The sequence below is a fragment of the Bos taurus genome, chromosome 15 (genome assembly GCF_002263795.3).
Source record: "Bos taurus isolate L1 Dominette 01449 registration number 42190680 breed Hereford chromosome 15, ARS-UCD2.0, whole genome shotgun sequence".
In the NCBI taxonomy this organism is placed as follows: Eukaryota; Metazoa; Chordata; class Mammalia; order Artiodactyla; family Bovidae; genus Bos; species Bos taurus.
This window is the reverse complement of record NC_037342.1, coordinates 17,917,910-17,931,998: the sequence shown is the minus strand read 5'-3', so window position 1 is coordinate 17,931,998 and position 14,089 is coordinate 17,917,910. Positions and strand designations below refer to the sequence as shown.

General features: G+C 37.8%; 1 protein-coding gene across 8 annotated transcripts in view; it reads right to left on the bottom strand.

The window, feature by feature from the left end:
* ATM (ATM serine/threonine kinase) overlaps window positions 1-14,089 on the bottom strand; it is a 157,096-nt gene that overhangs the window by 68,160 nt on the left and 74,847 nt on the right. For all 8 annotated transcript variants that reach the window (XM_005215785.5, XM_010812321.4, XM_010812322.4 and 5 more), the window contains 5 exons: window positions 13,844-13,939; window positions 11,203-11,374; window positions 6,949-7,090; window positions 5,180-5,356; window positions 574-751 (listed from right to left, as the gene is read on the bottom strand). In XM_005215785.5, the coding sequence (XP_005215842.1) occupies window positions 574-751; window positions 5,180-5,356; window positions 6,949-7,090; window positions 11,203-11,374; window positions 13,844-13,939 (765 nt within the window). The remainder of the gene's footprint in view (window positions 1-573; window positions 752-5,179; window positions 5,357-6,948; window positions 7,091-11,202; window positions 11,375-13,843; window positions 13,940-14,089) is intronic.

Here is a 14,089-nt window from a genome sequence, read left to right as displayed (position 1 = left end):
CCACTGAGCCACTAAGGAAGCCCATGCGAATTCTCCTGCATTGTCAGGCAGATTCTTTACCACTGAGCCACCAAGGAAGCCCATGCGTATTCAATTCTTGGTTTAACTTCTCCTTAATAACCTCTCAGCATGGGAGATACTTCTTATACAACAGCATGGAAGGAGGGTAAGTTATAAAAGTTTAAGGAAAACATAGTCCAATTTTTCTTTAAAAACAAAACTAATATATATGCCAAATGTTAATTGTAGTAATCTCAGATCACAGAACTATGAGTAATTCTGGCAGCAATAAGCACAGTGTTTAATATGCACTAAATACTCAATCAGTTGCTCCATTAATATTAGTCTATATTTAATGAGAGGGTACTATGCATTAAGTATTATCCTAGGTGTTTTACACACAATATTTCATAGAAAACTTGTTACAACTTTTAACTCCATTTTACAGATGGCAGAATAGATGTTTAGAGGTTATGAGATTAAGCCTACAAAATGCCTTGATGGGACTCAAACAATATCTTTCTCTAGAACTGAGACTTTAACAGTATGAAGTTGAGAAATTTAACAGAATACCTGAATCCAAATTTGCAGGGGTTGTGGATCGGCTTGTTTGTGAAGGGTGTTTGAAACAGCTAGTGAAAAATCCCTGAATGTGTGTAGAAAGGAGATTTCTCCATGATTCATCTGTATCTTGTAGTAGAATATCATGAATCAAGTATGGAAGCACAGTCTGACAAAAGTCAGTTTTCACCTAAAATATACAAACATATCCAGTCAATAGTTTTGAGTAAAAACATTTTACTTAAAATATTCATTCCCTGTTAATGACATAAGTCATGAACTCTATATACTACTAAAAAATATACAAAAAAAAATATGTACCAGGTAGTGTTGTTTTTTTTAATCAAACTAACCTAGAATATCTATATAGAACATATATGTCACACTGAAGTAGTTCATTTCCAGTTGAAGCTATTTGCATATAATGAAATAGGATATTGCTTACAAATAAAATTACTATGTGACTATTGTAAAAAATACTTGATATGTGAAAAGTGTTACTAATAATCGATTTGACAAAGGGGAAAATGAGGATCAACATTTAAGAAAAAAAGCTGAAAATAGGATTTTAGCACTTTTTCTACATAGAATGAAGAGCTCTAACAGTCATGTTTAAAAGTTTACATTTTTAATAAACCCTAATTTCAGAGCTGACTGTGGCTCAGATCATGAACTCCTTATTGCAACACTCAGGCTTAAATTAAAAAAGGTAGGGAAAAACACTAGGCCATTTAGGTATGACCTAAATCACATGCATTATGATTATATACTGGAAGTGACAAATAGATTCAAGAGATTAGATCTGATAGATATTGTGCCTGAAGAACTATGGACAGAGGTTTGTGACATTATACAGGAGGCAGTGATCAAAACCACCTCCAAGAAAAAGAAATGCAAATAGGCAAAATGGTTATCTGAGGAGGTCTTACAAACAGCTGAGAAAAGAAGACAAGCAAAAGGCAAAGGACAAAAGGAAAGATATACCCATCTGAATGAAGAATTTCAAGAATAGCAAGAAGAGATAAGAAAGCCTTCCCCAGTGATCAATCCAGAGAAATAGAGGAAAACAAGAGAATGGGGAAAAAATCATGGCATCCAGTCCCATCACTTCATGGCAAACAGACGGGGGAAAAATGGAAACTGTGACAGACTTTATTTTCTTTGGCTCCCAAATCACTGCGGACGGTGACCGCAGTCATGAAATTAAAAGACGCCTGCCCCTTGGAAGAAAAGCTATGAAAAACCTAGACAGCATATTAAAAAGCAGAGACATCGCGTTGCTGACAAAGGTCCATATAATCAAAGCGAGAGCTGGACCATAAGGAAGTCTGAACACCAAAAAATTGATACTTTTGAATTGTGATGCTGGAGTAGTCTCTGGAGAGACCCTTAGACAGTAAGGAGATTTAAACAGTCAACCCTAAAGGAAATCAACCCTGAATATCCATTTGAAATACTGATGCTAAAGCTGAGGCACCAATACTTTGGCCATCTGATGTGAAGAGCCAACTCATTAGAAAAGACCTTGTTACTGGTAAAGATTGAGAGCAGGAGGAGAAGGACAGGATGAGATGGTTGGATGGAATCATCAACTCAATGGACATGAGTCTAAGCAAACTGCAAGACACAGTGAAGAACAGGGAAGACTGGCGTGTTGCAGTTCATGGGGTTGCAAAGACTGGGTCAGTGACTGAACAACAATAACAAAGAAAGCATGTCACAGATTTGATGCAGAAAAAGCTTTTGACACCCATTTACGATTTAAAAAAAAAAAAAAACAACACACAAAAACTCTCCAGGAAGCAGGAATAGAGGGAACCTACCTCAACCTAATAAAGGCCATGTACGACAAAACCAAAACTAACATCACACTCAACAGTGAAAAACTGAAAACATTTTCTCTAAGATCAGAAACAAGATGAGGATGTCTACTCTCGCCATTTTTATTCAGCATAGTTTTGGAAGTCCTAGCCATAGCAATCAGAGAAAAAAAAAAAGAAAAGAAATCCAAATTGGAAAAGAAGAGTTGAAACAGTACTGTTGTCAGGTGACATGATACTATACATCAGATCAGATCAGATCAGTCGCTCAGTCGTGTCCGACTCTTTGAGACCCCATGAATCGCAGCACGCCAGGCCTCCCTGTCCATCACCAACTCCTGGAGTTCACTCAGACTCACATCCATCGAGTCAGTGATGCCATCCAGCCATCTCATCCTCTGTCATCCCCTTCTCCTCTTGCCCTCAATCCCTCCCAGCATCAGAGTCTTTTCCAATGAGTCAACTCTTCGCATGAGGTGGCCCAAGTACTGGAGTTTCAGCTTTAGCATCATTCCTTCCAAAGAAATCCCAGGGCTGATCTTCTTCAGAATGGACTGATTGGATCTCCTTGCAGTCCAAGGGACTCTCAAGAGTCTTCTCCAACACCACAGTTCAAGAGCATCAATTCTTCGGCGCTCAGCCTTCTTCACAGTCCAACTCTCACATCCATACATGACCACTGGAAAAACCACATCCTTGACTAGATGAACCTCTGTTGGCAAAGTAATGTCTCTGCTTTTGAATATGCTATCTAGGTTGGTCATAACTTTCCTTCCAAAGAGTAAGGGTCTTTTAATTTCATGGCTGCAGTCACCATCTGTAGTGATTCTGGAGCCCAGAAAAATAAAGTCTGACACTATTTCCATTGTTTTCCCATCTATTTCCCATGAAGTGATGGGACCAGATGCCATAATCTTTGTTTTCTGAATGTTGAGCTTTAAGCCAACTTTTTCACTCTCCACTTTCACTTTCATCAAGAGGCTTCTGAGTTCCTCTTCACTTTCTGCCATAAGGGTGGTGTCATCTGCATATCTGAGGTTATTGATATTTCTCCCAGCAATCTTGATTCCAGCTTGTGTTTCTTCCAGTCCAGCGTTTCTCATGGTGTACTCTGCATATAAGTTAAATAAGCGGGGTGACAATATACAGCCTTGACGAACTCCTTTTCCTATTTGGAACCAGTCTGTTGTTCCATGTCCAGTTCGAACTGTTGCTTCCTGACGGGCATACACATTTCTCAAGAGGCAGGTCAGGTGGTCTGGTATTCCCATCTCTTGAAGAATTTTCCACAGTTTACTGTGATCCACACAGTCAAAGGCTTTGGTATAGTCAATAAAGCAGAAATAGATGTTTTTCTGGAACTCTCTTGCTTTTTCCATGATCCAGCAGTTGTTGGCAATTTGATCTCTGGTTCCTCTGCCTTTTCTAAAACCAGCTTGAACATCAGGAAGTTCACGGTTCACATATTGCTGAAGTCTGGCTTGGAGAATTTTGAGCATTACTTTACTAGCGTGTGAGATGAGTGCAATTGTGCGGTGGTTTGAGCATTCTTTGGCATTGCCTTTCTTTGGGATTGGAATGAAAACTGACCTTTTCCAGAAATGCAAATCAAAACTACAATGAGGTATCACCTCAAACAGTCAGGATGGCCATCATCAAAAAACGTACAAACAATAAGTGTGGCCTCCTACACTATGGGGTGGAATATAAGTTGGTATAGTCAATTGGAGAATAGTATGGAGGTTCCTTAAAAAACTAAAAACAGAGCTACCATATGATTCTGAAAGCCCACTCCTGGACATATTTATCCAGAGAAAACTATAATTCGAAACAACACATGCACTGCAATGTTCACTGCAGCATTATTTACAACAGCCAGGACATGGAAGCAACCTAAATGTCTATCAACAGAGGAACAGATAAAGAAGATGTGGTACATATATATACAATAGAATTTTACTTGGCCATAAAAAGAACAAAATAATGATATTTGCAGCAACCTGGATGGACCCAAAGATTGTCAGACTGAGTGACTTAAGTCAGAGAAAGGTAATATCATAGGTTTTATGTAGAATCTAAAAAAAGGTACACGTGGACTTATTTACGAAATTGAAACAGAGTCACAGATGTAGAATATAATATATGGTTCCAGAACAGGGGGTGGGTATAAACTGGGAAACTGGGACTGACATACACATACTACTATATATAAAACAAATAACTAATAAGGACCTATTGTATAGCACAGGGAACTCTTCTTAATACTCTTTAAAGATCCACATGGGAAAAGAATCTAAAAAAGAGTGGGTACATGTATAACTGGTTCACTTTGCTGTACAGCAGAAATCAACACATCGTAAACCAATTATATTTCAATAAAAATTAAAAAAAAAAAAAAACCATCACAGAAAGTTAATGACAATGACCTCAATAAAAGTAAATTTAAAAAGTTAGAACACACCTTTGGTTAACACAAATAATTTCTAATCATCTGTATTTTAACTATCATTAGTAACATGTTATTTATGACACACCCTTAGAACTCTTCTGAAATGTAGCTACCTCACAGCTGAAAAGTCCTATATAAAAAGATGCTCTGTTGAAGGGGTTCACAACAGCTGAGTATAAGTTATTTTGCATGAAGGTGGTGTGCAATACACAGAACCTTTCTTTATATATAGGCCATGAACATGAACAAAAAAGCAAAATGGAATGGGACAAGCAAAGAAAATTATGATGAGAAAGCTCAAATGAAAAAGCAGAAGTAGAAAGGGTATGAGTCAGACTAATCCTCTTACCTCACACATTGGCTTTAATAACTGAAGAACTTCACTTTTTGTGCCACCACTATTCAAAAAAGCACAAGTCAGTGTCTTTAACCAAATGTCATGATTTTCACTTTGAGGAATCCACAGGCTTGTATCATCCAAGCCTTCTAAAGGATTTTCTTTATCAAGTCTTAGTACTTCTAAAAACTAGAAAAAAGTGATAAGAAAACGTAAATACAGTAACCAGAAACACATTTTATCTTTCCTGTGCCAAACAAATATCTAGGCATAAACAAACACGTTTCCAAATAAAACTGCTGCTGCTGCTGCTAATAAGTCACTTCAGTCGTGTCCGACTCTGTGCGACCCCATAGACGGAAGCCCACCAGGCTCCCCCATCCCTGGGATTCTCCAGGCAAGAACACTGGAGTGGGTTGCCATTCCCTAAAGTGAAGTCGCTCAGTCTTGTTTGACTCTTAGTGACCCCATGGTCTACAGCCCACCAGGCTCCTCCATCCATGGGATTTTCCAGTCAAGAGTACTGGAGTGGGGTGCCATTGCATTCTCTGCCAAATAAAACTAAATATAGTTAAAACTAAATCTATATACATCAGTTACTTTTAAAAATTAAAAGACAATTATGCTTATGAAAGGTAGAATCTGGTGAAAATTTACTGATCTAAACAGGAGGAAACTTCTACTCTCAGTTTATTAGTGGTATGTTGAATCACAGACTCTTTGCCTTAAATATGTAACCAGTCCATATCTACCATACAGAACTGATTTCAGGATGAAATGAAATTTTAAAATCTTAAAACTGCAATGTTTAACAGGTTACAATATTCAGTTCACTTCAGTTCCTCAGTCGTGTCTGACTCTTTGCAACCCCATGAACTGCAGCATGGGAAACCTCCCTGTCCATCACCAACTCCTGGAGTTTGCCCAAACTCATGTCCATTGAGTTGTCGATACCATCTAACTATCTCAACCTCTGTCGTCCCCTTCTCCTCCTGCCTTCAATCTTTCCCAACATCAGGGTCTTTTTCAATGAGTCAGTTCTTCACATCAAAGTACTGGAGCTTCAGCTTCAGCATCAGTCCTTTCAATGACTATTCAGGACTGATTTCCTTTATAATGGTTTGTAATTTATAATATTACTTATAATTTTATAATTTATAATATTCAGGAATGATTAATAAGTTTATACTGCCAATAATTTCATTAAGACCAAAATTATATTTATGATACATTATGTTACTGAAGTTAAATTGGTAAAAACTCAATGGCATATTTCTCAGTTGCTTTATGAAAAGAAAGTATTAAAGAATGCTTTAAATAAGCTATAAAATGCTTAGATTAATAAAGTAAAGGTTCTTAAGTCTCTTTCATAGAGTCCTTTCAGTGGAACCTTGTTATGTCTGACATCAACATGAAAAAGGGAGAAATCTAGGTCATCTTAAATTTCACATTAACTTATTATCACAATACCTATAAACCACACCAGGAGCAATGGCTTGTATCTAGTCAAAGAAAGGGGTTTTCCACTCCTTGAAAAAAAAGCCTGTCATTAAGAACTCCTCCTATGCACCCCCAAATCAACCATAATTTCTCTAGGCTACCTCTCTCAGATTTTCCACACTGCCATAACTAAAAATACAAATCCCTTGGATTCAAATTATAGTTGAAATTATTTCCAAAAACATTAAGTGTTAGCATAATTAAGCAATATGACATTCATAGCCCACAGCAAATACCCACTATATTTGGGTATATCAATAAACATTCATTATTTGAGAGACCTTTTTTCTTGATGTTCTAAAAGGCTGTAGATAGATCAGCATGGGATCAGTTGTTGCCTTATAAATATCCCAGAAACGATGTCCAGTTTTCGTGGTTAAAATGCTTTTCAAACAGGTAACAGCTGCTGCTCGCACTTTGACACTGAAAAACACATATAATTCAAACACCACAAAATATATCAATATTAATCTTAATGAATGTGAAGCAACTCCTTATGAAAAAATTAAAACCTTAAATTATATTAGGAAACCTTTGCATTTATTAGGAAATTTTATACCTATAAAATTGGGTAATACCAAACAATTACCAAGCACTTTTTAATATTCCTTTAGTAAACCTGAGTTACTAATCACTGTAACAGCAATTCCTTTCATTCACTATAAGAAAGTTTATGACTTACTATAAATTTAAAAGTCTCATAAAAAGAAATACTTGAAAATAATATTGACTAATGATGAATGAGAATGACAGAATACTAATCACCCACAAAAATATTTTGATAACATTTTCTCTATGAGGAACAAATAATTTGGGGTAACAGAGAATGGAATTTCCCTACAAATGATAACATTATTGTCTAGAGCAATTTTAAACGAACCGTAAGTGAAAAGCTAGTTGGAATTATTAGGTAAGACTCTATAATCTCTAATAAAAAATTAAAGGTCCTTCTCTTTTTCAAAAAATTAAGAAAAAGGGGACTGTAATACAACAGTACTGAAAATATGATAGCTGACATAAAATGTCTTAAAGCCTGATACTATATATGATAATGAGCTATCAAGTAAAGGCTTAAGTCCTTTTAGGAGTCTCAATTTAAGACATAGAAGCATAAACCCTAAACTTGAATTCATCCTTCATTCTGCTATCTTTCCCTATCTCCTCCAAATTAAATTCATCAGCAGATTCTGCTGCTCTGTGTTAAAAATATCCCCAGGTTCCATTTCATCTTCACTGAAAGTGAAGTGAAAGTCTCATCCAACTCTTTGTGACCCCATGGACCATACATAGCACACCAGGCTCCTCTGTCCATGGAACTCTCCTGGCAAAGATACTGGAGTGGGTTGCCATTTCCTTCTCCAGGGGATCTTCCTGACCCAGGGATCGAACCTGGGTCTCTCGCATTGCAGGCAAATTCTTTACTATTTGAGCCAGCAGGGAAGCCTGCCTTCTGCCACCCTTCCTCTGGACTACTGCAACAGTTTCATAATCAGGCATCCTATTTCCATTTTTGCCCTATCACAAGCCACTTGCCATATAAAAGTCCCAGTAAAAGGATTAGTTGCATCATGATTACACTGCTTAAAACTCCACAGCTTCCTTATGTATTTCAAATAAAATCAAATTTATTAATCAGAATTAGTCAGACCTTTCTAATTTAATTTCACATCATCTTCTTCCACACCAGGCTTTTTCTGATCCTCAAACACATGAAGCTTCTTTCTACTCTAGCTATTCCCTGCCTGGAATGTTTTATTCCTAATCATCTTCCAGTTAATTCCTCAACACTCAGATCCACTAAATTACATTTCCTCACAGAAGCCTTCCATGATTCTGTGAATTCCTTAGTCAACATCCCTTTGTATACCTGAGGTCCCTCAAACATGTAATGATTTTTTTCCTCTTACAAAAAAGACAGGAAAAACAAACTGTACCTATTCCCTGCGGTTCTCAAGTTTAAGTTACACTGGTATTTTTGTGCACCTTTTTCTGAAAAATCAATTGCAAATTACTGTGTAACAAGTGAAACACAAAGCTTGCAAATTTTCTGTGGAAAATCTCTTCAAAATCTGTATCAGATACTTTGAAATATATTTTTTTAGAATGAGATGAATTAAAAAATGAATAGAAAAATGGCTAAATGTGATAAAATAAGGATAATAATGGCAGAATATAGTAAAAATCTAGGTGGTAATTATATGGGTATTTACTGCAAAATTTTTTCAGTTTCGCTGTATGCTTGAAAATTTTTCTAACAAAATGTTGGGAAGGAAACCATGCCAGCCCTTTCACTGTAACAACAACAATACAAGAGAGAAAGATACATGTCCTTAAAATCAACAATGAAAACATAGCAAGTAGACATTATTGCCAATCATTTATTCCCCAAGAGAAGGAGAGGGTGTTACAGGGAAACAGATGCAAAATAGCTTTTCACCATAGTATGGGAGTTCATGCCTGCTCAGTCATGTCCAATTCTTTGCAACTCCATGGACTGTAGCCCACCAGGCTCCTCTGTCCACAGGATTTCCCAGGCAGGAAGACTGGAGTGGGTTGTCATTTCCTTCTCCAGGGGATCTTCCTGACCCAGGATTGAACCTGCTTCTCCTGCATTGGCAGGTGGATTCTTTACCACTAGGCCACCTGGGAAGCCCTATTCACCTTAGAAACATGCCCAATTGTGGGCAAAAATCGTTTGAACCCAGTCCCCAAAAATGGTGGTGATGAAATGCTCAAATATATCAAAAATAAATCCATTTGACCTTTGAACAACAAGGGTTTGAACTGTATAGATCCACTTATACACAGAGTTTTTTCAATAGCAAATACTATACCATCTGCAGTTGGTTGACTCCTCAGATACAGAACCATGGATAGAGAGCCCCAACTTAAGTATATATGAACCTTCCACTAAGCAAAGCATCCTTACCCTCACGTTGTTCAAGGGTCTGTAAATAATACATAAGTAAGTTAGTGAAGTTGCTCAGTCGTGTCCGACTCTTTGAGACCCCACTGACAATAGCCTGCACCAGGCTCCTCTGTCCATGGGATTTTCTAGGCAAGAGTACTGGAGTGGGTTGCCATTTCCTTCTCCAGGGAATCTTCCCAACCCAGGGACTGAACCGAGGTCTCCCGCATTGTAGACAGACGCTTTACCATCTGCTGCTGCTACTGCTGCTAAGTCACTTCAGTCGTGTTCAACTCTGTGCGACCCCATAGACAGCAGCCCACCAGGCTCCCCTGTCCCTGGGATTCTCCAGGCAAGAATACTGGAGTGGGTTGCCATTTCCTTCTCCAATGCATGAAGGTGAAAAGTGAAAGTGAAGGCGCTCAGTCGTGTCCAACCCTCAGCGACCCCATGGACTGCAGCCTTCCAGGCTCCTCCGTCCATGGGATTTTCCAGGCAAGAGTACTGGAGTAGGGTGCCATTGCCTTCTCCACTGCAAATAGATAAATGGGGAGGGGACGAGAAAGCAAAAGTAATCTCATAATCAGCAAGCTGAAATTATACTAACTGTTGCCATTTTGTTTTGTATTGAGCATTAATGGGAAAAAGAAAGCCCTGTCTGATTAGCTTAAAACTTTTGGAGTTGTAATTCCCATTCTATTACCTATTTTAAAAGGATACAAGTGAACTTATTTATAAAACAGAAACAGACTCACAGCCTTGGAGAAGGAATTTATGGTTGTCAAGGGGAAAGGATGAAGGAGAGAGATAGGGAGTTTGGGATTGACACATACACACTACTATATTTAAAGTGGATAACCAACAAGGATCTACTGTATATAAAGCACAGGGAACTCTGCTCAATGTTATATGGCAGCCTGGATGGAAGGTGAGTTTGAGAGAGAAAGGATATTAATATAGCCGAGTCCCTTTTCTGTCCACCTGAAACTATCACCGCATTGTTAATCCATCATACTTCAATATAAAATAAAACTTTTTTTAAAAAAAGAATCAAAACGTCTAGTTGAGAGGAAAGTGGTACCTTTGATTTCGACAAGTGCCCAAAATACCCCCATTTATATTCCCCTATCCTAATGCTTTCTGTGGAACCACTTGGTAGTTTTGCACTATTTATTTGTCTAGTCTACCCTTCCCTGGTGGCTCAGCCAGTAAAGAATCTGCCCGCAATACGGGAGACCTAGGTTCGATCCCTTGGTTGGGAAGATCCCCTGGAGAAGGGAACAGCTACCCACTCCAGTATTCTGGCCTGGAGAATTCCATGGACTATTCCATGCAATTGCAAAGAGTCAGACAGGACTGAGCGACTTTCGATTTCACTCTCACTAAAATTTAACATGCACCTCGTCTTGTATATACATCATGATAATAAACACCTGGCAGATAGGGTTTTAGTAATTATGTGAATTAATAAAAATACAATGATTTTGACTAAATATTTAAGACCAAAAGTATGGCAACTTAAAGGAGAAAGCTTTAGTTAATGGAAATGTTAATTTATATCAGGTATCAATCTTGAATGTCAAATTGAGGAAGTGCTATCAGACACAAGGTATCATTAAATACTCACCAATCTTCTACCAGTGTATTATTCAGGTAAGTCAGCACTACGAAGGTCCACTGAAGTTCTTTATCTTCAAATAACTCAAGAGCCTTGGTATAAGATGTATCTTTACTATGTTGTATAGCTATTGTAGAGAAATCTATAGGACCCACTTCTCCCAAGCAGCTTCCAACAGCCTCTACATATAGAAATTCCAATTCAGTAAAGTTATAGCTAAGAGATCATATATAAAACAGAAATTTTCTAATTTCAAAAATATGTTTTTGTCATCCTTTAACATTTAAATGTTTCCTCACTCCAGTATTCTTGCCTGGAAAATCTCATGGATGGAGCCTGGTAGGCTACAGTCCATGGGGTCGCAAAGAGTAGGACATGACTGAGCGACTTCACTTCACTTCATAGATGTTCAACAGATTAAAGAAGCTACAAAATATTGTATCATTTCCTTTACATATCATCCATGTGGGTAATATTTTCCCTTATAAAATCATATCCAAGAGATAGATTAACTAGTAAAATGTAGATATTCAGGGAAGTCTAAATATAGCCATTGTGCATGCATGCATGCTAAGTCGCTTCAGTCATGTGTGACTCTGTGCGACCCCATGGACAGCAGCCCACCAGGCTCCTCCGTCCAAAGCATTCTCCAGGCAAGAATACTGGAGTGGGTTGCCACTACCTTCTCCAATAGCCATTGTATATATCCACTTTTTTTTGAGGTATTATATAAAGTTCATAAATTTTACACACTCAGTTCAGTGAAAATTCACATATACATGCAGGCACATATATTTTCTTTCCACCTATATTCTCACTACCCAAATGAAGATAGATGTTTTCAGGATGCCAGAGGGCTGCCTCATGTTCTTCCCCTGTCATTATGGTATTTAATAAAATATGTTAAAAAATTATTGATAATTCTCCTTTCAAAAGGTGGAGCCTATTCCTCTCTTGAGTGTTGGCTGTACTTAGTGACTTACTTCTAAAAAACAGAATGTGTATAAGTCTTTCACCTCCTTAACTAAAATTACCCTAGGTATGTAATTCTCTTAAGTGCTATTATAAATGGAATTGTAAATGGAATGGAATTTCCATTTTAGATTGTTCACTGCTGGTGTACAGAAACACAAATGAATTCTGCATGTTGATCTTGTATACTGCAATTTTGCTGAATCCACTTATTTTTCTGATAGTAGCTTTCCTATAGATTTTCAATTTAAGTCTGAATTTTGCAATAAGGAGTTCATGATCTGAGCCAGTCAGCTCCTGGTCTTCTTTTTGCTGACTGTACAGAGCTTCTCCATCTTCTGCTGCAAAGAATATGATCAATCTGATTTCAGTATTGACCATCTGGTGATGTCCATGCGTAGAGTCGTCTCTTGTGTTGGAAGAGGGTGTTTGGTATGACTAGTGTGTTCTCTTCACAAAACTCTGTTAGCCTTTGCCCTGCTTCATTTTGTACTCCAAGGCCAAACTTGCCTGTTACTCCAGGTATCTCTTGACTTCGTACTTTTGCATTCCAGTCCCCTATGATGAAAAGGACATCTGTTTTGGGTGTTAGTTCTAGAAAGTCTTCTAGGTCTTCATAGAACCATTCAACCTCAGCTTCTTTGGCATTAGTGGTTGGGACATAGACTTGGATTACTGTGATATGGAATGGTTTGCCTTGGAAATGAACAGAGATCATTCTGTCACTTTTGAGACTGCACCCAGGCACAGCATTTCGGATTCTTTGTTGACTATGAGTGAAAGTGAAAGTTCCTCCGTAGTGTCCGATTCTTTGCAACCCCATGGACTGTATAGTCTACGGAATTCCCCAGAGGAGAATACTGCAGTGGGTAGCCTCTCCCTTCCCCAGGGGATCTTTCCAACCCAGAGATTGAACCCAGGTCTCCTGCATTGCAGGTGGATTCTTTACCAGCTAAGCCATAAGGGAAGCCCTGTTGACTATGAGGGCTACTCCATTTCTTCTAAGGGATTCTTGCCCACAGTAGTAGATATTACAGTCATCCATATTAAATTTGCCCATTCCGGTCCATTTTAGTTTACTGATTCTTAAAATGCCGATGTTCACTGTTGCCATCTCTTGTTTGACCACTTCCAATTTACCTTGATTCATGGACCTAACATTCCAGGTTCAGATGCAATATTGTTCTTTACAGCATCAGACTTTACTTCCATCACCAGTCATATCCATAACTGGGTGTTGTTTTCACTTTGGCTCAGCCTCTTCATTCTTTCTGGAGCTGTTTCTCCATTCTTGTCTAGTAGCATACTGAGCACCTACTGACCTGGGAAGTTCATCTCTCAGTGTCATACCTTTTTGCTTTTTCATACTGTTCATTGGGTTCTCAAGTCAAGAATAATGAAGTGTCTGCCATTCCCCTCTCCAGTAAATATGTACAAGCCATTTTCAAATTAATAGTTATGCATATATATTAATTACTAACTTTTTACTTTATATGAATGTCTAAGGAAGGAAAATATGAAAGGAGGGCTGCTTAAGGATACTTGAACTAAACAGAAATCGAACTAGCACCTCACATTTCCCCAGTATTTCAGACAACAAATTTTACTGATTTTTAAATTGCTATGTAGATGACCACTCAAACAAAAAAGCTCATATTCACTAAGCCAAATAGATTACCTAAAACTTCTCTTTCACCAGTGTGGTTTACTGCCATCTTGGATAACTGCAACAAGCTGACAACCAGCTTCACCATTATGCCATCCTGAGGGTTATCTAGAAGCGGTTTTGAAAAAACTAGTTTAAGTTATGGTGGAGACAACACTTTCCTTTATAATATGCTCATATATTAAATTGTGTGACTAGAAAACTTTAATAAAGATTTTAAATTGTGGGCGCTTTAAAAATACAAAGTAAATGAATGTA